Genomic DNA, 21,354 nt, shown 5'->3' on the forward strand with positions numbered 1-21,354 from the left:
GTGCCCAGGACAGCCCCCCAGAGAGGATGACCGGACGGACGCCCAGTGTCCACACTGCTGAAGAGGAGAAACCCTGCCTTAAACAAACCCATCACGTTAATAACAAGAACGCCTCATATTTGCAGAAAATTCCCACCAGCTCCTCCAGAGGCGCCTCACTGGATCTGCACAACCTGGAAGTGGCCGAGGAGGGTGTTCCTGCCCCGTCCTCCAGATGACAAATAACCAAGAGCTTCCCCGGGGCTGCGAGGTAACCTGTGACCTCCTCCACGCTCCTGTCCCCGAGAACTTGAAAACTCCCGCTTCCTCCCAGGGGCCCCGTCAGGCCCCGAGTTCTCCATTTTCTGTCAGATGGTGCCAACGTTGACTTTTCTGGTGTTCAGAGAGAGGGAACGGGGGGAGAGGGGAAAAGCGCATTTAGAAACTAGGACCACAGTGCCCCACAAAAGCTGACTCCCATCCCATGAGGGTGACCCCTTTCTAGGTGGCGTGGGGTGCAGTGTCCCCCCACAAAGATACGTGCGGTTCCTAGGCCCGGTAGCTGGGAATGGGACCTGATTTGGAAATGGCATCTTTGTGGGTGTCATCGAGCTAAAGTAGGGTGGCCCTAAGCCAGTGACTGGTGTCCTCAGAAGAGGGAAACGTGGACACGCGTGAGCCTTGATAAAGATGCTCTCCTTGACCCGATTCTACTCAGGCTACCTTGAACTTTTCAATGGGACCTCGACATTTGGGTTCCCGTGTTCATCTCTGCATCGTCCAGTTTTAACAAGGATCCTGCTAAGTTGGTTGATTGAGACCCCCCCCAGCCTCGACATCTGATAACTCCCAATACCTGCTACGGCTCCTCAGCCCCTCCCCCAGGTGATGTCTGATCCGGCCACCTGCAGCCGGAATCTTCAGAGGTCCCTTTAACCAGAATCTTCCCTTATGCTTCCTCTTGGCCATTTTCCATCCACGGACCCCCACCGGCTCCTCGGCTATGCGTCCCCGCTTGTCCGTGCTGTATTCAGAGTGGAGCCTAGTTCCACACTGAGGTTTCTTTTCCCCGTTGCAATCGTTTCAGGGTAAAGTCTGTTTTTACTGTTCTAACTACCGTCCAGCCCTGGGTTTTCTTTGACAGACACACAGGGTGATGGCCACGTGATGACCGAGGCTGAGACCAGAGAGATGCATCTACAAGCCACAGAGCACCAAGAGTTGCTGGAAACTACCACCTTCCAGAAGCCAGAAGAGGCAGGAAGGACCCTGCCCTGGAGCCCCCAGGGGAAGCGCGGCTCGACCCACACTGATTTCAGACTTCTGGCCTCCAGGACTGGGAAAAGACAGATTTCTGTTGCTTCAGGCCACCTGGTCTGTGGCGCTTTGTTACGGGGGCCCCAGGAAAGTCACACAAGTAGGCAAAGACAGGGCTGGTGGGGCCGGGGCCTTATTCTGACCCTCCCAGCCACAGCCTGTCTGCTCCAGCACAGGAGCTGCACGGACTTGGCTGGATTCATCTCCTGTTTTTGATTTCTCTTGACTTTTTTGTCCAACAAATTAAGGAGCTTCTTAAGAAGGCAGGGGCAGGGGTCACGGTCTTGACAACCAAGGACAAAAGATATGATCATTAGTAACTGTCACAAAGCAGAGCTGGCAGGCAGGTTTCAAATTAATTCGCACCCCAGATTCACCTGGCCCCTTGCCCGGCACCTCATCATGTTAGCAAAGAGCTGCGGAAACTCACATGCACACTCCCATGCACACCCACAGTCATGGAAAGCAAACTAATTGACATACTGCAAAGATGGGTCATCTTTTTGTCTTTTATCATCTCCAAACAGTTAATTTTCAGAAACTCCAAAAAGGGGAGCAACTTCTACAAATCAGTTTCTCCCCCTCGGCACTGCATCCCGGCATCGACAGGGTGGAGGCCAGGGAGCTGCTCCACAGCCACGGTGCCCAGGAGGGCCCCGGATAGAGGATGACCAGCCCCAGGGTCTAGCGTGCCCAGGGACAGGGGAGACCCTGGCCCTGGCAAACTTCTCGGTGCAAACCTTCTCTCTGGCCTCTGCCCCTGACGTCCTATGCACAGGTGTCATCCCCACCTCTCCGCCCCCCAACAGACTTCTTCCTGTCGCCGCGTACCTGGGGAGCTCATGGAACACACAGGCCTGGGCCCCCATCTCCGCCACCCCCAGGGACCCCAACTCAGAGAGCCGGGCCAGGGACAGAAAGGCCCCGGGGCCCCGTCTCTACGCTGCGCCCCACACGCACACAAGCGTCCCATTCACGTGGTGCTCCCGGAGCCTGGCACCCGGTCTGAAGCTTAAAATAGGCACACAACCAGCCTTTGTTGGGGAGAGGAAGGAAGGAAGGAAGGAAGATTTCAGACAAAGGAGACAGCACACTGCACCATCCAGGAAAGCCGGGGGGCCTGAGCTGGGCGGGAGGCCAGGAGGACCGGGAGCGGTGGTAACTGGAGGCCAAGTGAAGGTCACTCCGAAGGTGGGGTGGGCCCAACTCCCCGGTGCCACCAAGGCCCAAGGAAGCAATCTCGATTTTGTCGAGTGGGTGATGAGCTGGTGAAGGTGGCGGGAAAATGACGAACCAATCTCAGCTTTAGAGAGAAGATTCTGGTCATGGGTGGGGGGGGTCAACCCATCGGAGCAGGAGAGACCAGAGGCTGATCTGCCAGCTGGGATGTTCTGATCAAGAGACGGGGAAACACTTAACTCAAGGGGGGAAGAAACACAGACGGGAGAGAGAAAGGCAGATCCGGGGGTGCTGATGCCCGCATGACCACCCCCAACCTCTGAGCTTCAGTTTAGTGGGCTGTCAAATGCCCAGGAAAAAAACCATTTACATAGCAGCACGATTCTTTACCGCCAAAATGTGGGAGCAGCCGAGATGTCCACCGACAGGTGAACGGATAAACACGTGTCCCTCCACACATGGGAACGTCACTCAGCCACGAAAGGAGAGAAGCCCTGACACTTGCTACCACGTGGATGGACCCTGAGAACACGATGCTCAGAGAGAGAAGCCAGACACAGAAGGACACACAGTGTGTGATTCCACTGATGGGAAACATCCAGCACAGGCAGATCCACAGACACAGAGAGTGGATTCTGGGGAGGGGGGATCAGGGTGATTGCTCATGGGGATGGAGATCTTACTGAGGTGATGGAAGGTTCTAAGACGGGTTTCTAGAGATTGTTGCACAACTCGATAAACGTATGAAAAAACTGAACTGTGTGCTAAAGTGGCTGAGTTTTATGAAATGGCAATTGTACCTCAATTTAAAAAATAAAAAAGTAAGACTTTTGCCCTTTGCAAGGTTCTCAGGGAGAACTGGTACTCTTTCTGTTAGAGTCTCAGAGCTGCCCACAAGCCCCCCTATCCACCAGCTTGCAGGACAAGATGCAACGTCACAGCGTGGACGAGGAGGGGGCGGGATGTGAGTGCCTGGGACAAGTCACCCACCTTTTCAGTGACCCAGTCAGGTCTCTGAGGTCTCCTGGGTGACATACGGAATGAACACTTTTCTCTAGACCCTGAAGAGAGGGAGGGAGACGCCATGCCCAAGGGCAGCACAAGAGAGAAGCAGTGAAAAGCGAGGTCCAGAGGTGTTGAAATGAGCATTGAACATGGCAAACCTTGACATTGTCAAGGACGGGGCCTGCAGGAGACAAACCTTCCCAGAACAAAGACGTGGCTCGGCCCATCTCCCTTGGGCTGTGAAGACACAGCAGCCTGCAGGGAGCAATGGAAGGGGTTGAAGTTTGGGTCAACACCCAGCATTCACGCAATTGTCCTGGGTACCGTCCTCTCTAGAAAGCTCCAGAAAGTTCCAAAGTCATGGAAGTCTGGCCCAACCACGCTTCCCTAAGAAATTACACAGGAGCTTCAAGAACACAAATGCCTGGGACTTCCCTGGCGGTCCAGTGGTTAAGAGTGCGCTTCCACTGCAGGGGACACGGGTTCAATCCCTGGCTGGGGACCTAAGATCCTGCATGCCCCTCGGCACAGCCAAAGGAAAACAACATAAATGCCATAGGAAATCCAATTTTAAAGACGACTATTTGTTTCCAGATGCAAATGAGAAAACCTGTAATAACACTTTGAGAAGTGAGAAGAAGGCACTTTTTACACCACAACAGGGTGTACCCAGAAAAATGCTTCCATTCAGTTCAGGAAGCTGAACTGTCTGTGTGTCAGGGTAATTCATATTCAGTTGTCTTTCCCTTCAAACTATAGGGCCCCAGGCTTTATGAAACATGGAGCAGAAAACAATGGCCTCCGTCACAATTATTTGCAGGTGGCGACCAAGAACCACTGGAAGAACTCAAGCTCCTGTAGAAGCCTCCTGCACTAGGTTACAGCCAAGGAAACAAATCGCAAATGTAGGCGTCTTCCAGTGACTGCGGCCAATCAATTAATCCTATATTCAAAATCAGTATAGGTGTTCAAAAGCCACACAAAAGACCCACCTAGAAAGAAGTCAGCATTTCTAAAATTCTCTAAAAGCGGTGTGATTTTTTTTTCCTCTCAAAACCAGAACACGAGATGATATAAAAACTAACCCAAATCTGAATGGCCATACTTCCTAAGGATCAAAGGTGAGGTGTGACCTTTAAAGGAGAAAATAACTTAGTTTTGTTTCCGAAAGGTGTCTCCACCAGGGGTGATTCTGCTCCCTGGGGGCAGGGGGTGACGTCTGGGGACATCTGTCATTGTCACACTGGGGGGGGAGGAGTCCTGGCATTGAGTGGATGGGGCCAGGGATGCTACTCCACGCCCCCCAGTGCCCAGGACGGCCCCCCACAGACCCAGCCCCAATGCCAGCAGTGCGATGTTTGTCAGCACTGCCAAGGGGAAGGACCCTGGTCCATCACGAGAACCCAAGCTGTAAAGCTCATATACTCGTGGCCCAGTGGTCCCCTTCAGGGCACACATCCGAATGGCTCCTGTGGGGTACACTTAATCAAAACCACCCGAGAAGCTTTCTCTTAAGTAGATGTGCTTGTTCCTCGATAAAGTTTCAGAATCCAGGCAGGTGCACGCAGACCTGGCTTTTGTTGTTGTTGTTTTCCCCTCATTTTTAATAACATGAAGAAACAATTGTTTTTGCAGATTCTTTTTTAAAGCTCCAGAGGGGATTCTTATGTGCACCCCAAGATTGAGGGACTGGTGTCAAGCTTCAAGTGATTCCTTCTCTCCCCTCCCTGACAACCCAGTAATTCTACCCACCCACCTTCCTCCCCCCCAAAAAACCTTAATTTAGAACATTATTATCAACGCACATGTACCCTTGCCATGTGCCAGGAGCGTGCGAGGTACACGCATCCCCTCATTTGACCCTCGCGGCCATCCTGTGAGGTACCTGCTCCTATTTTATTATCCCAACTTTACAGAGGAGTAAACTAAATCCCCAGAGGCGACACAGCCAAGCAAGCAGCCCGAGTGGACATGGGGACACAGGCCCACCTTCCAGAGCCCGCTACACTCTCAACCCGTGCAAGACCACAGCACGCGACTGAACAAGTCTGTGAACTTGGCGTTTGCCTCGCTGACACCTAGCAATGGGGAAGGCTCTTTGCTGCTCATCACGCCTGTCTTCTACCGCCCACCTTCCAGCCCTGAGCAACCCCCGCTCCCCAGGAAAAATAAAAGCGCCACCCACTTCCCTCAATATCATTGTCCACAAAACTCCCACTTTGATTCCGGGCTCCTGAGCCCCCAAATTCCTGGAAAATTCGGTCACCAACACGAGCCTTTCTGCTTCCCCTTTGCACCCTGCCTCCCAGAAACCGAACTTGCAAAGTGTGTCCAAAGCCCACCTCCTGCAGCTCACTGCCTTGCCAAGGGGTTTCTGCCCCATGCCCCCTTCTACACCAGGTGATTAGCCAAAGTGGGGGGGATTCCCCTCCACAATCCTCATAACTGACTTCTAACCGAGATCCCCCCATTTCCTCCGGAATAATCAACCTCCTGCAAAACCGGGGGGGGGTTGTCTCTCAGCTTCTATCCCACCTCCCTCCCCCACCCCTCCTTTCTCATCACTCACAGACTCCTAACTCTCCATTTCTCCTGATAGCCCTCGGAAGCTTTCTGAAAGGAGCCTGACGCCCCCTCTTCCCTCGGCTCCCCCCAACTCAGCTCTCTGGCCCTGTGCCAGCTCACCCTGAGCCCGAGTTCCTCTATCACCCTCCTCGGCCACCGGGACCCCCAACTCCATCGCAGTCCCCTCCCCAGCTAACCTCGACCCCCAGCTCCAGCCTCCAACTCCACCCCAAACCCCCAGCCCAGCATCCCCTTCAGGAACCCCGACCCCAACCCCTAAGCCGGATCCCCGGCCACTCCTCACAGACCCCGACCCCCGATTCCGTCCGCAGCCGTTCCAGAACTCGCCACCCGCGGCCGCCCGGGCCTCCCATCCGCCCCGGCCGCGCCCTGCCCCCGGCACTCGAGGCGGTGGCGGCAGACCCTGGCCCAAATCGCGGCCGCACGCGCCCTTACCTGCGCTCGCGCCACCACGACCGCCTCAGCCCCTCACGCAGCGCAGCCGAACCCACCACGGGCCCGCGAGCGCTCGCTCCCCTCCGCGGGGGCGGGGGCGGCTCGCACGGGGCGGGCATTGGCGCCCAACGCGGCCAATCGCGGGCGCCGGCGGCGGGAGCCAGGGCTCGGGGCGGGGCGCAGGGCAGGCAGCGGGGTAGGCTGCGCCAGGGAGAGGGGGTGGGGCGTGGGGCGTGGGCGGGGCCGGGAGGCGGAGCGTTGAGTGGCACCGCTGCTGGCCACCCGCAAGGGAAGAAGGCGCAGGGGGGAGGAGCTATGCTAATATGCAAATAGGTACAGTGTGGGGCACCCCGCAGCGGGGCGGCGAGCCGAGTTTCAGAGGTGACTTAGTGACGTCGAGGAGGCGCGAGGCGTTTCGCGAGTTCGAATCCCGGGTGGGGCCGCGGCTTCAAATACGAACCCTACCTCACGTGCGGGGGGAGAATATCCCCTCCTAATCAGGCGCTTGACCTGCAAGATAATAATAATAACTGCTTCCTCTCGTTGAACGCTCTGCATAAGGCTAGGAGGCGAGACGATATTACCCCCCGTTTCACAGGGGTGGAAACTGAGTCTCAGAGAGGTTAAACTCAAGGTCATTTGCCCAACCCTGTCCAGGGTTTCTTAATATCCTAACTCCTGGGCCTTGATTGTAAAATGCAGACTCCTGGGCCCCCACCCAAATCGAATGAACCAGAATCCTGAAAGGAACTGAACGCCTGGAATGTGCATTTTTAACATGCTCCCTCGTTGATGTTGGGAAACATTTGGTTTGTCTCCAAAAGTACCCAGCGGTCATGGAGGGGAGACTTTCCTATACAGGAAGATGGAGCCACCGTATTCTGGGACTTCCAGAACTTTGTGCAACACTGTTACTCTGTGATCTGAGCTGCTGGCCTCCCAGCTGGGCCCCCCCCCACGGCTGCTGTCATCCCTGCAGGAACCTCCCTGCTCACCCCCTGCAGTGCACAGGCAGAACCAGGTGCCTGGGGACAGCATCTCACTCCCCAGCTCCATCCCACAGGAGAAATTACTGTCTGCACAAGGGTTGCAAACTGGTGGCCCACAAATGCTGTAAAATTCTAAATTCGTTGCCAACATTTAAAAATCAGGTTGTTTCACAAAGAGAAATCCAGATTTCCAGGCATTCTTGAAAAATCAGGTCTGGCGATTCTTGCAGCCTCAAAGACAGATTAGGGCAGGGCTGGGGTGAGGCAAGTGAGGCACTTTTCTCAAATCCTGAACCTAAGGGGGCACCCCAAAACACTCACCATCCAGATAAACACTGTATAAATGCCATATTTTAAAAAGTCAAAATAAATGCAGAAATAATCCATGATGAACAAAATAACTAAAATTTTAAAGAAAGACAAGATTTGATTCTGCGCTGGTGCAAACCACCTCCTTTGCTACTCTCTAGCCCCAGCCCTGTCAGATCCTGTGTTTATTTCAAAAATAGTGATGTTCTGTTCATCATGGCTTCCTTTACATTAAATATTGCAATAAAATATGTATCTAGATGGCTGAGGTTTTTGTCACACGTGGTGAGTGCCTCGCTCTCTCACCCTAGTCCCGGCCATGTTTATAAATTCACGAAATCTGCCCTGAGCCATTTAGTGGATGGGAAAACTGAGGCCCTGCAGGCTTGTTTGTTGTTGTTGTTCTTTTAATTAATTTTTATTGGAGTATAGTTGCTTTACATCCTGCAGGTTGTTCTCCAGGTAATATGAGGATCATAGTGCCTGCCCGATCACCTCAATGGCTGCAGGAAGTACAGGGTCCAGCAGGGCTGGTGTGATCTCTTGTGGGGGTCACAGGGGTGAAGCACTGAAATGTTCCCATGATGCCCCAGAGTCCTCGTCACAAAAGTCGGAACTCTTCCCACAGACCCATCCCTCACCCCCATCTTTCTGGTCTCTCTCATCCTTTACAGGTGGCGAGCTGACCTCCCCAACCCAAAAAAGGCGCACTTTTGGGGAATGCGGAATCCACTTCTTTATTGCAGGAAGACTATTTGTAGAGCGAATGCTACACAGACCCCACAGCGGGGTCGGGGGGCACCCACATGCGGGAGGCGAGGGGGCAGGGGCGGGGACAGCAAGCATGGCCTGGCATGGTCCTCAGACCCAGCGGTGCCGAGGCAGGACGGGCCAGCAGCTGGGGCAGGCTCTGGGCCCCCTCCTGCTGGAGAACCCCAGGGTCGGGGCAGGGCCTGGGGCAGGAGAGGCCTGGAGGCAGGCAGAGCCCGAGGGAGATTGTGCTATCAGGGTGTGTCCCTGAGAAAGGGCTGCAGACCCCTGCGCAGCCCCACTTTCTCCGGCACCTTCAAGTGGGAGGGGTCAACACCAGCTGCTGGTGGGCCCTGGACCCGCCACAGGACAGGGGTGTTCCGCAGTGCTCAGACAGGATGCTACCTGTTCTTCCGTGGGCCTGTCCACACGCCGGGCGGTGACACACACGTGCACACACACACACTCCCTCCTTCTCACAGTGGGCCCAGTAAATATTTGCGGAGTGAACAGCCATACAGATGCAGAAGGAAAAAAACACACTGCTACCAAGATGGACACAAACAGTCCCTCTTACCCACGTACAGTCCACGTGGTCACATGACCTCTCTTTTGCGGGTGCACACGCGCACGTACACACACACGTGCCGCTTCCTTGCACCTAATGACACCAGCGCTGTGAGTGGCCCCAGGGAGAGGCCCAGGAGGCAGGGAGCTGAGGGCAGCTCCAGCCACGGCCAGCAGGCAGCTGAGACCCTCAGTCCTGAGACCACAGGCAACTGAACGCTGCCCAGGAGCACATGAGCTGGATGTGGATCTGTCCCTGGTCATGCCTTTGGATGAGACCACAGCCCGGCTGGCCTCATGCTGAGACCACAAATGTGTGCTGTTGCAAGTTGCTGAGTTTGCGCTCCTGTGTTCCCCAGCAACAGCTGATGGATACACATGTTGGGCTGAGAGCCCCCTTACGACAGAGTGCAGCAGGCGTGGTGCTCCTCAGACAGTCAGGACACACAGGTCCACAGATGCTCTCTGCTAAATCCCGTAACCCGCTCCCGAAAACACAGCTGCACACAGTCACACTCTTGCAGGTGCCAAGGCTCACACGTCACAGGTGTCTGGTCCTCCTGGCAACCACACGACCCACCCCTGCCTACACCCTACACTGGGATCACACGACAGACCATCACACACACAGGAGCCCCCCACACACGCTTAGACACAAGCCATCCGCCCAGCGCACCAAGGGGCCCAATGCATCATCCCAGGGGTGCCCCCCACCCCACCCCAGGCCTACAGGTCACCTTCATACTGTCCGACACGGCCTCACTGGGTCCCGTGAGTGTGGTGTCATCTAGACACTCACCGAAACAGAATCTCACAGTGGCGGCGGGGACCCACGTCTTCCTGGGTGCGCCCCCCCCAGGGGGCCCCGTAGGTGGGAGGAATCGGGCTGGGCAGAGCTCTGCGTCCAGCCCCTCAGATCCTGCCGGTGCTGGGTCCGGATGCCTGCCTCTGGACAGGGCCCGGCAACCCCTCACCAGCACCCCGGGTTCCCTGCCCTGGGCTCGGCGGCGACAAACTGTCTCGATCTCTGTCTGCGGGCTATGTCCGGGAAGTCCCTCCGTATTCATTCCAGACAGTCCCCTGGAGTTGTGCCGTGGCCATCGGCCGGTCCCGGGCCTCCCCTGCCTGCACCCCAAGCCCAGGCGGGGCGAGGAGTGAGATTCCGGGCTGGCGGGGCACTGCTGTGAGCCCTGTGGTTATTGCCTGGCGGCCTGAGACCCAGCCCGCAAGGCCCCCCACCAATCCGTGGGGACGGGGGCAAGAGGGGTGGTCTGGGACCTGGGGAGGGGGGCACAGGCCAGAGGTCATGAGGGATGGAAGGGGGAGGGGAGTGTATGTCAAACACCAAGTTGGAGAAAAGAAAATCTGAGGTCCATGTGCATTTCAACTCCCTCCTCCCCGGCAAGGTCACAGTGATCTAATGTAGGGGCAGGGTGCAGGTCTGGCTGGGGGCACCCAGGGGGCAGAGTCAGAGGTGGGAGTCCTGGGAGACACGGAGATGGAGGAAAAACCGGCTTCCTGAGTCCCTGTGGGGACAGGCAGCTTCCCCCGTTTTCCCATGTGCAGATCAAGGGGGCCACCTCCAGCGCTTGGCTTTGGCGGGGCGTACAGACAGGACGGGGGGCGGGGCAAAGAAGAAGGGGAAGGCAGAGTGGCGCGACAGAGCTGGGCTGGAGCCCCAGGTCTGCCACAGGTTCGGCAGGGCCTCATCGCCAGAGACACTGGAGGGAAAGAAGTGGAAGAGATGGTGGGGGGAGGGGAAAGAAGGAAGAGGAGAGGGAAGAGGAGGCGGAGGGGGGCAGCGGGGGCACAGGACGTGGGGAGAGGCCTGGGGCCAGGACAGCAGGGCGCCAGCGGCGGGCGCTCTGGGCTCACATGAGGACGCATTTGCCCTTGATGCGGTCTGTCCTCTTCTGTTTGCTGGAGCGCTTGCCGTCGATGTTCAGGCTCATGTTCCGGCGTGTCTCCAGCGTGAGCAGCTCCTGGAAGAGCTCCTTGACGTTGTAGTTCATCTTGGCCGATGTCTCCATGAAGGCGCACTTCCACTCCTGGGCCACGGCCTGGGCCTCGCGGGTGTCCACCTCCCGCTGGGTCTCGTCGCACTTGTTGCCCACCAGCATGACGGGGATGTCCTCCACGCTGCCCTTGATCTGCACGATGAGCTTGTAGATGGGGCCCAGCTCCTCCAGCGACTGCTTGCTGGTGACCGAGAAGACCAGGATGAAGGCGTGGCCCTTGGAGATGGACAGCCGCTGCATGGCCGGGAACTGGTGGCTGCCCGTGGTGTCGGTGATCTGCAGCGTGCACACGCTCTTGTCGCAGCTGATGACCTGCCGGTAGGTGTCCTCGATGGTGGGGATGTAGGTGTCCCGGAACGTGCCCTTGACGAAGCGCAGCACTAGGGAGCTCTTGCCCACGCCGCCCGCCCCGAACACCACCACCCGGTAGTCATTGCTCTGTTCAGGCATCTTCCACGCGGCGGTGCGGGGTGGGGCCGGGAGGGCTCGCTTCAGCTCCTAGAACCCCAGACCAACCCTGCACGGAGAGGAGTGTCAGACAAGAGCGACCACCCACTAGGAGGGGGTGGGAAGGTCGGCCTCTCAGAGGAGCGGCATTTCTCCTGCATCCCGGTTGATTTGGTCGACTCTGCCATTCTGCCCTGCACACAGGCTCAGAGCCAGACCCTCTGCCTGTCTGCTTCCCCTCAACGAAATCTGGGGCCTAAACTCCTTCCCCGGGGGGGGAGTGGTCTCTGGGCTGGAAGAGGCATGGAGATGCCAGCGTGGGGTGCACACCAACTGCTTTCTCCACCTGCATGCTCCCCCAGCCCCCAGGTGGCACTGGCTTTTCCCTGGCTTTGTGACCTGGGCAAGCTGCTTTGCCACCCTGAGCCTCAGGTTTCTCCTCCGCAAAATAAGTAAAGGGGTGCCTCTCTCCGGCCATCACAGGCTCCCTGCTCTCACCCCAGCCCAGAGGCTCGTCAACCTCGTGGGAGCTGTGTGGTAGGGCATCTTTAAAATGCAGATTGCAGGGCCTCAGCCCTGGAAATGGTGAATCCTTTGGTTCAGGGCCACAGCCCTGGGAACTTGCATTTTAAAGCTCTTCTCCTCCCCTCATCCCATAACTGTGATCCTGGTGCTGGAGGTCCAAGAATTTGCAAATCATGAAGCGGGTTTCCCACAGCAGCCCAGGCTGTAGGTGAGAAAAGTAAAACTTAGCCTAAAGAGAGAAAGCCTTGCTCCCTGAACTCCAAACCCAGACTATGGTCTGGCCTGCCCTGGCCTCCCGCTCAGGTCTGATGTGTCCGTAGGAACAGAACTCCCTGCGAGGGGGTCCTCTTCACCCCTCTCAGCTACCCTGTGCTCAGAGAGGTCCAGTGACCTCGGGAGGTCACACAGCACAGCAATTCCTGAAATGATGGAGGTGGGAGAAGAACTGTGACCTGGGGGTGGGAAGGCAGGAAGCCTGTCTCCAAGCATCTGTGTCCTTACTTATAGAAACAGCAGAGACCCCTTCCCTGCCTCCTTCTCAGCCATCTCTGAGGGTCCCATAACACGGGGCGGAGTCTACAATGGGATAGAGAAGATATGGCAAGATTGCACCCAGGCCATGCTACTTCCCTCAGGTGTGTGTGTGGTGGGCGGGAGCGGGGTGGAGGGCAGGGCGGGGAGCAAGACCCAATGGTGTGAAAGACCCTGGCGGTGAAAACCCGGGCAAGTAAATTGATGTTCCTGAGCCTCTATGTTCTCATCTGTGACATGGGAGCAGTCTCAGTGCCCACTCCACGGAGCCGCTGGCACAAGCAGTGCCATAAGCTGGATAAAGCCCTTGGCCAGGTGCCTGGCACACAGAGCCCTCAGTAAAGATGGACGGACATGGTTATCAATCACAAAGGCCCAGGGTGTAAAGCACTCAGCTGGTCGTGGGTTGGGAAGGCACATTCTCAGTGATCAAAAGTGCCAGGTTTGTCAGAAAAAGACATACGGAGAAGGTAACAGCCGACACGTACCTCACAAATTACGTGCCAGGCAAACTTGTAGGAGCTTTAGCGGTTCTAACTCGTGGGGGACTGTTTTTAGGCATCTTGGTGACATGCATAGCACTTGGGGGTGGGGGGCTGGCAGGGCTGCCAGCCTGCTCTGCAGTCGCTACCCTTTCCTGGGTGGGCACCCCAAGAAGTGAGCTCATCAGCATGCAGCCAGGGGTCACCACCACAACTGGCCGAGGGACTTGGGGTGGCTGGTGACGGTCCGTTCTTCCACCCCAGACCCAGCCCTTGCCTCGCTCTGGGTGCAGACCCCCTGGCAGTGCTCCAGGCCTGTCAGCAGGGGTGTCCTCCGGGAGGGGCCCACCGGGGCCTGGGATCCCTGACTCGGAGCCCCATTCAATAACCCGCAAACCCACGCCAGGAATCCACCTGGTGCCATCTGAAAGCCACCTGCACCTCCCATGGGCTGGGGTTGGGGGAAGGGGCCTGTGGGCACCAAGGCGCCAAAGGGGGTGGCATGGGCTCAAGGTCACAGCAGAGAGGTGGCAGAGCAGAGCAGGATTTGAACCCGGCCCCGGCTGGCTACACAGCCTGGGGTCCTTCCCCTGTGCAAGGCAGCCCACCCTGAGGCTCCCGGGCCAGGGGAAGCTGCCAGGTCCTGGGTCCCCGGAGCCCACTGCTCTGGGAGGTTGGAGCGACCTCAGGTGCAGAAAGCAGGCCCCACCCAGGGGAGGGCCTGGGGGCTCGGGCTGCCTGCCCCAAGGGGGTCTGACATAGGGACTACGTGACCAGTGAGGGCTTTGAGGAGAGGGGGCTCCCCTGGGCCCGAGGAGGATCTAAGTGGTGGGGGAGGGCCGTCCACCAGAGGAGGGGCTCCTGGATGAGGGCCTCGGCTGGGAGAGGGAGCAGGAGAGCTGAACGGGGCGGCGGTGCGGGGAGACGGGCTCGGGGCCCACTCGATTCCTCCTGGTGGCGCCCTGACAGCGGGACCCAGGGGGGCTCCTGTGGGCCGGAGGAGGGGCTGGCTCGGCCGAAAGGCTGCCCGTCAGTACCGCGGGGGAGGGGTGATGCCGGGAGGGAGCTGTCCAAGGTGGGCACGAGGAGGGCGGCCCGGCCGGGGCCCAGCCGGACCGGGGAGGGGGGTCCGGTGGAGGGCCCGGCCCCGCGGCCGGGGAGGGTGGGGCTCGGACAAAGGAGGGCGCGCGGGGAGAGGACCTGCGGGCCTCGCGGGGGGACGCAGCGGGCCCCGGCGCCCCGGTCCCCCGCCCCGGCCTCCTACCTGGGCGCTCGTCCCTGCGGCGCCGCCGCGGCTGCTGCTGGCCTTCTCCGTGTCCGCTCGGGCGCCGCCGCCCCCCGCACGCCGGAGCTGCTGCCGCCGCCGCGCCCGCGCCCGTCCCCGCCCGTCCCCGCCCGCCGCCGGGCGCCGCGCTCCGCCCCTCCCCCCGGCCCCGCGCCCCCGGGCAAGGTCACCGCCGCCCCATCTGGACCCCCGCCCGGTGAACACCGGCTCCTGCCAGGGACGCCATAGGGGTGGGGTCTTCTTCCCCGGGAGGAAGCTGGCGCACCCCAGGGCCACCCAGCAGCCGGCCGCTGGGCAAGATGGGGGCAGAGCCGAGGTCACCCAGGAGCAAAGAGAAGGGGCCAGTTGACAGAACTGCAGACAAGGGGCCTGGGGGAACAGAACGGGACACCCTTGGGCTGGTGGGGGTGAGGGTCCAGGGCAGGGCCCCCCAGCGGGGAGGTCATTGATGGAATGAATAATCAATCAATCAATAGATGTATGAGAAGGCAGAGGTGGCCCAAGGGGGCTCGGGGCAGTGGAGACGTACCTGGAGACTAGTCTCCATCCCGGGGGGCGGGGGGGGGGGATTTGTCCTGGCAGGGTGGGACTTGGTTTGGGTGGGTGCCCCTAAGGGCAGGCCACCAAGGCAGAGATGGCATTTGGGCCCTTGAGCTGGGGGCGGGGGTGGGGTGGAAGGACAGTTGCTTTTGAAGCTGGGGGTGAACAAAGGGAGACAAGGGAAATGGATTTGCAGTTTTCTGGTAGGAAAATGTTATCTTCATCAAATAGGAGTTGTCTCTGAGAATAAACGTTTGCCTTTGGGAAGTGTCTGTGCGGTTGACTTCTGTGTGTCCACGTTTAAGCCAACAGGGTACCATCACCCCTCCCTCCTGAAGACTGGGAGGGTGGAGACTCATCTCAGAGAAGACTGGGCTTTGGGAAACAGCAACTGAACCAGGCAGGGGTGGGTGTGAGAACGCCCCAGGGCCCAAGCCTGTTAGAAGCAGGCACCCCTCCATGGATAGGCTGACACTAAGGGTCCCACAAGGAGGGACCTTCTGGGGTCAGAGCAGTCGGAGGGTGAAAGAGGCTCTTTGTAGGGTGATGAGCTCCCCATCATGAGGTGTGTGAGCAGATGGTCGGCTGGAGCCCAAGGGCTCCTCTGGCTCTTGGCTCCTTGATTTTTGCTGAACCAACATGTCTGTGGCTCTGGCTGAGCCAGACCCTTCCTGCTCCCTTGGAGAGGTGGGCACTGCCCCCAAGACCATCTGGCTCCCCCAGAGGCCGGGCCTCTGAGGTTCGTCCTGCTTTGGGGGCTTGAAGGGCCCCATTTCTCCCTGATTCAGCCCCTCCACTGCACCTCCCGGCCTCTAGCACCCGGACCATCCCACCCGCCTCCTTCCTGGCCTCCCAGGACAGCCCCCTCCAGCCCTCCTTCTACCCTGGCCTTCACCACACAGACTCCCCTGCTCTCATGCCACCCCTGGCTTCCTTCACTTCCGGGTCAAGGTCCAGCTTCTCAGCCTGGCGTTCGAGCTGCTCCCGACCTGACCCAAGCTCCCCTCCGGTTCCCCATCCAACCCTGGCTGCCTGGAGCTGTTCCCCGGACACACCCCACTCCTGCCCTGTCCTAGGCCATGTGGGGCACCACAGAGGGTGGCCCGGCCCCAGCCCCACATCTCCAAGTGCTCTCAGCCAGCGATGGAGACAGCCCTGTGGATCTCCACATCCCGGCCAAGCGCTCGTCTGAGCCTCAGTCTCCCCATCTGTGAATGAGGATCACCATTGTCTTGCCTCCCAGCGTTGCTGGGAGCGATCTTTCGGGCATGACGTCCACCCTCCTGGGGCTGCTGGGCACACAGGAGGTCAGAGATGACAGCCCTGCTCCCTCCCGCTCCGACTGCCTGCCTGCTTCCGTCTCTGAGTGACCAGGGGCACTGGGCCGGGCCTCCAGCCTTGGGCCGGCCCTCTGCTCCTCCGGGCACCAGCCCAGGCGGGGGCAGGCTGACTCATGCCTAGGAGTGTGGGCACGCTGCACTCTGCAGCTGCTACTTATAGCTCCCAGGCCAGGCTCCGGGCCGGATGAGCCAGGAGAGGACAGGCCCCAGAGTCTCCCCCTCGCTCTCCCAGGCACGGGGCTCAACGCCCACCCGAGCACCCCAAACTAGGACGGCAGTGCCCCCTTTCCCGTGGGCGGCCAGAAGAGCCCTGGCCTTCATGCACCAGTGCAAGAGAGGGTTGGGTTTTATCAGCTCAGAGAACGGGATCGGCTCCCCTGGGGTGGCCCAGCTGGGAAGAGACCGGGCTGGGGCTGGAGCTCGGGTCCATCAGGTTCTGAAGCCACAGCCAGCCTTTCTGCTGTCCCAGGCTGTCTGGGGGCCTGGCCCAGGGACGCACACCTGGACTTTGGCTGTCCTTGATCTGCAGAAGTCCTCTCAAATGTAAAGGGACAGCAACTCACCTGAGAGGTCCCTGCTCCTCGCCTGGCCTTGCAGCCTATGGGCCTCCTGCCAGCTGCTCCGGGTGGGGGCCGCTCTCCAGACCCACCGTTCAGGGAGGAAGGTGGCTGGGTCTCATGCTCTGTTCTTTCTGTGCTCCCGGGATTAATGCAATTATGTGGGCGAAGCTGAGGCTGGGCGCCACGGCCTCTCACCGATGCTGTTTGGCCCACAGAGGTTTTTATTTGTTTTTAACTTTGGTGTCAACATTTAAAAATAAGAAGGTCATTTGTCAAAACACAGTTTGCCTTAAAAAATGAATGGGCTGGGGCTTCCCTGGTGGCGCAGTGGTTGGGAGTCCACCTGCCGATGCAGGGGACACGGGTTCGTGCCCCGGTCTGGGGGGGATCCCGCATGCCGCGGAGCGGCTGGGCCCGTGGGCCAGGGCCGCTGGGCCTGCGCGTCTGGAGCCTGTGCTCCGCAACGGGAGAGGCCACAACAGTGAGAGGCCCGCATACCGCAAAAAAAAAAAAAAAAAAAAAAAAAATGAATGGGCTGGTGTCTCGAGCCCAAATTCTGCCCACCAGCTCCTGTGGGAGCTGGACCCCAGCCCCTGGTGGAAGATGCTGGTCCTTCACTGAAGCCACCTGCCTAGCCCCTGGGAGTGGCCTGAGGGGCTCTTGCACATACGGGGCTGTGTTGTCATCAACACCTCCAAGGAGTGGGGTCACTGGGGCCTAAGCCATCAGCAGGATGAACCCCTGCCACACTTGCATCCTTTAACAGAGAGCCGGACAGCTTTGATCAGTCAGAGAAAAGGACCATGATATGCAGGGAGACCTCAGGGCCTTTGCACAGGCCACTTCCTCTGCCAGAAAAGCTCTTCACCCATCTTCTGACTCCAGTGAGGCCCTCAGAGACTCCCCGCTGACCACACTGCTAAATTAGTCTTTGTCTCCCTTCGTGGCTCTCCCTCCACCTTGCTTATCTTCAGGGCACTTATCACATTTTGTGTCCATCTATCATCTGTCTCCCTTGCTAGAATGTGAGCTGCCTTAGGTTCCAGGACAGTGGGTCTCCCCTGGGGGTGATTCTGCCCCCAGGGGACCCTGGGCGATGTCTGGGGACATTTGTGGTTGCCATGACCAGGGTGGGCTCTTGGCATTGAGTGGGTGGGGCCTGGGAGGCTGCTCCACACCCCAGGGCATCCAGGACGGCCCCCCAGAGGATGACCCAGCCCCACGTCAGCAGTGCTGGGGGGACCCTGGGGTAGGGCAATGGACCTCAAATGTGTCCCCAGACCAGCATCCCCTGGGAGCTTGGTAGAAATGCAAAATCTGGGAATTCCCTGGCGGTCCAGGGGTTAGGACGCCGGCTTTCACTGCTATGGACCCAGGTTCGATCCCTGGTGGAGGAACTAAGATCCCACAAGCCATGCGGCGCAGCCGAAAGAAAAAGAAAAGAGAAAGAAATGAAAAATCTCTGGCCCTGCCCCAGCCAAGACTAGCTCAGCAGGAGGCCCAGCCGGTCCCTCAAAGGAGAGGGCATGTGAACCGTGGCGGCCTTTTCCTTTGCTTTAAACGCAGCACCTCAGCTGTGCCTCCCAGGCACTGAGGGGGGGGCTCTAAACGGCCCACCTGCCCATCCCGGCTCTCTCCTGCCAGGCTGGGCACACAGCAATCACTTGGGCCCTCGGCGAGAACACTGCGGTCTGCCAGGTCAGCTTTCCTTGCCCCAGGAGCTGCAGAGGCCTGGAGGGTGTCAGGGTCGGGGAGGGACGGGGTCTCCCTTCTGCAGCCCAATCTGGCCTCAGCCAACTGACAGCCAGGAGAAGAATTCTAGGGTCTTCCCAGAACCACCCCAAGCCCTGCAGCAGCCCCCTTCTGCCCTCAGGAGTCCCAGCCCAGTCCCAGCCTCTAGGAGGCTCTCAAAATGTCAGGTGGGTCGGTCACCGGCTCTGTACCAAAGCTGACAGACAGCTCAGGGTGGACACGGGCTGGGACATGTGGGCTGCATGACCCTCTCTTCCTGGCAAGGCTGAGGGTCCAGAGCTGGTGGTCAGGGCAGGCCTGGAGGCGCCGCGTGCAGGGACACAGCATCCCGTCCGATGCCTGTCTTTCAGGGCCCAGAAGATGTAGACTGGCTGGGAACTGGCGACCCCCTCCCCGGCTCCACACTAATAACTTCTCCACCAGAAACGCAAACAGCAGACAACAGAAGCCACGACACTGTTATTACGCTTGATTCAATCCGCGAGTCCTGGGTGCCGCCTCCTAACTTTCTACTCTTTTGTCTCCAGATCAAGGAGGGGGACCCGGCTGACTGCATCCAGCTGTGGCTGGCACTGGGAGCCCCGACTCCACTCGGCCTGGGGGCGGCGGGGCCGGTGAGGGTGACGCTGTACCAAGGACCAGAGCCGAGTCCTGGCTCAACCCTCCTGCTTGCTGAGCTCCCGCATTGGGCGCCCATAATCGTGCTGCCAGGAGCCTGTCTGGTCACAGCCAAGCGGCTAGGGGTGGCCTTGACCCAGCCAGGCACATCCAGATAAAGGTGGCGTTTTGTGCTGGGAGTTTTGTTTCTTTAAACAGAAAGGCGTTTGTGCTGCTTGGGAACGCTCGTGTCCAAGTGAAGGTGGCTGTGCCTGGTTGACACCAAGCAATACACAGGGCATTAGCAGGCGTGTGCCCCCTCTCCTCCGTGAGACACGCACACAGATCTCAAAGCGACGCATCCTAGATGGCGCAAAGTTGCACAGAGACGAAGGCTTTCGTGGCCGACGTCCAGTTCCATGTCAGGGCTGGTCCAGGGCCCCAGGTGGTGGGTGACCAACCCACAGGCTTCTTCAGCCAGAGCTGTCACCACACGGCACCTGTCGTGTCAGAGCGGGTGTGGGGGAGATGGAGCCACTGAGCTGGCCTAGACGAGAAGACCCTGGTCTAGGCTGGACACGGCCACCATGAGCCGGGGGACCTCAGGAGTGAGGTCGGCCTCTCCAGGGCCCCCGTCAGATGGGACGACCATTTTTCTTCTTACCTCAGCTTTCAACTTTGATCCTTGGCCAAAGCAGGGAAAGCTGACCGGAAATGACCAAGTGACACCATCATCCCTGTGGCCCCAGGAGGCAGACCCCAGGGCTGACCCTGGCCCCTCCAACCACAGCAGACGGGAGGGGTGGCATTGGGGGTGCTGGCGGGGCAGCCTGTGTCCTCTCCTATGACACACAGCTCCCCCCAAACTTCTTGGGGTCCCACCATCCCTGGGGGACCTGGAAGCAGTTTTGCTGGGTCTGGCAGGACCATAGAGAGAGGCCAGAGCCTGGCAGACAGAGGCTGGGCAGGCTGGGGATCCGAGGATGCCGGGGACCGGGGTGGCGGTGTCTGAGGGACGGATGGGGCGCCCCGGGGTTTCCCCCCTCACTGGTGTGGCAGCGCCCTTCGTGGTCTGGAAGCTGGCTTAGAGTGAGGGGGGATGATATGACCCTGAAGCCTCCAGTGCAGGGAAGGGAAGGGGAAATGCAACTGATGGGTGGAGAGGCCTGTGGTGTCCCCAGGCATCCCAGGAAGCTGATGGCTGGCGGGAGGGCGGGGCCCCTGCTGTGCGTGTGCTTTAGCTAACGGAGGGGAAGGAGTATGGAGTGGGGGAAGCCTGGAGCAGGCTGCTCTGCACCCACGGGGGGGCTTCCTACTGGATTCAGGGGGACGGGGCCCCTGGGGGACCCTGCCCAGCCCCGTCCCACGGGCCACATCCTTCTAAAGGCAGGCTCTGGAATCTGGCCACTCCATGACATCCCGCCCACCCGGGGCAAAGGTGGAGTGAAGTAGGGGCAGGGGTCGCCAGCAAGGGTGGGTTTAGGACAAGGTGGAGGTGATGGTCCCATGCCCACAGGGGTCACCTTCCCAGCATGGGGACAGGGTCAGGCCATGCGGGGTTCAGACGTGGGTCCTGGCAAAAGCCAGACAGAAGTGCCTGGAGACGGGCCCAATACTTCCAACAGAGTGGAGGTGGGGGGCCTTGGACACACGGCCCTGCCCCCTGAGACCCATATCGACACCGAATGAGGCTGGGGCCGTGGCGGAGGTTGTGTGCTCTCCTGCCCACGGAGCCGGGCAGGTGGCAGCAGGCCGGCGCCTGGGACGCCCCTTGGGACAAGCAAGTTGCGGCTCCTGGAACCCCACCGGGCTGGAGTGACGGGCTGGAGGCCCCGCCGCGCCCAGGGCCACAGGGCAGAGGGGCCCGTCCTCGCCGGGAAGCTTTGACAGCCCCACTGCCACGGCCAGTCTCCCCAGTGTGGGTCTGGGCAGCAACCGCAAGTGAGAGGAAGGCAATCAGAGGTGCTAGGAAGGAGCCTGGGCCCCATGGCCGAGTGGACAAGTGAGAAGACAGGAAGGGTATAAGTAATGGGATGGGCTGCGGAAGCCGAGGCCGCGCCTCCAGGCTTGGGGGCAGACACAGTCAAGTCCCCCCGGAAGGGCCCTCAGCCCTGGCTCAGCCCCGAGCAGGAGACGGTTGCCATGACTACACTAACAGAGC

At 59.3% G+C, this 21,354-nt stretch overlaps 2 protein-coding genes across 3 annotated transcripts in view; both read right to left on the bottom strand.

The window, feature by feature from the left end:
• GNG7 (G protein subunit gamma 7) overlaps positions 1-6,631 on the bottom strand; it is a 153,441-nt gene extending 146,810 nt beyond the window's left edge. For both annotated transcript variants that reach the window (XM_030845824.2, XM_060297434.1), the window contains exon 1: positions 6,502-6,631. The gene's annotated coding sequence lies outside the window, so the exon portion shown is untranslated. The remainder of the gene's footprint in view (positions 1-6,501) is intronic.
• Positions 6,632-8,520: 1,889 nt separating this feature from the next.
• DIRAS1 (DIRAS family GTPase 1) lies at positions 8,521-14,497 on the bottom strand. Its single transcript, XM_060297435.1, has 2 exons — positions 14,384-14,497; positions 8,521-11,651 (listed from the first exon to the last, which is right to left on the bottom strand). Exon 2 carries the CDS (start codon positions 11,582-11,584, stop codon positions 10,988-10,990), a length of 597 nt encoding a protein of 198 aa, XP_060153418.1. The 5' UTR covers positions 11,585-11,651; positions 14,384-14,497; the 3' UTR covers positions 8,521-10,987.
• Positions 14,498-21,354: the final 6,857 nt, after the last annotated feature.

Source organism: Globicephala melas, chromosome 3, assembly GCF_963455315.2.
Source record: "Globicephala melas chromosome 3, mGloMel1.2, whole genome shotgun sequence".
Lineage (NCBI taxonomy): Eukaryota > Metazoa > Chordata > Mammalia > Artiodactyla > Delphinidae > Globicephala > Globicephala melas.

Coding starts and splice junctions, on each gene's coding strand:
- DIRAS1 (XM_060297435.1), bottom strand. CDS start 11,584: ATGCCTGAACAGAGCAATGACTACCGGGTGGTGGTGTTCGGGGCGGGC.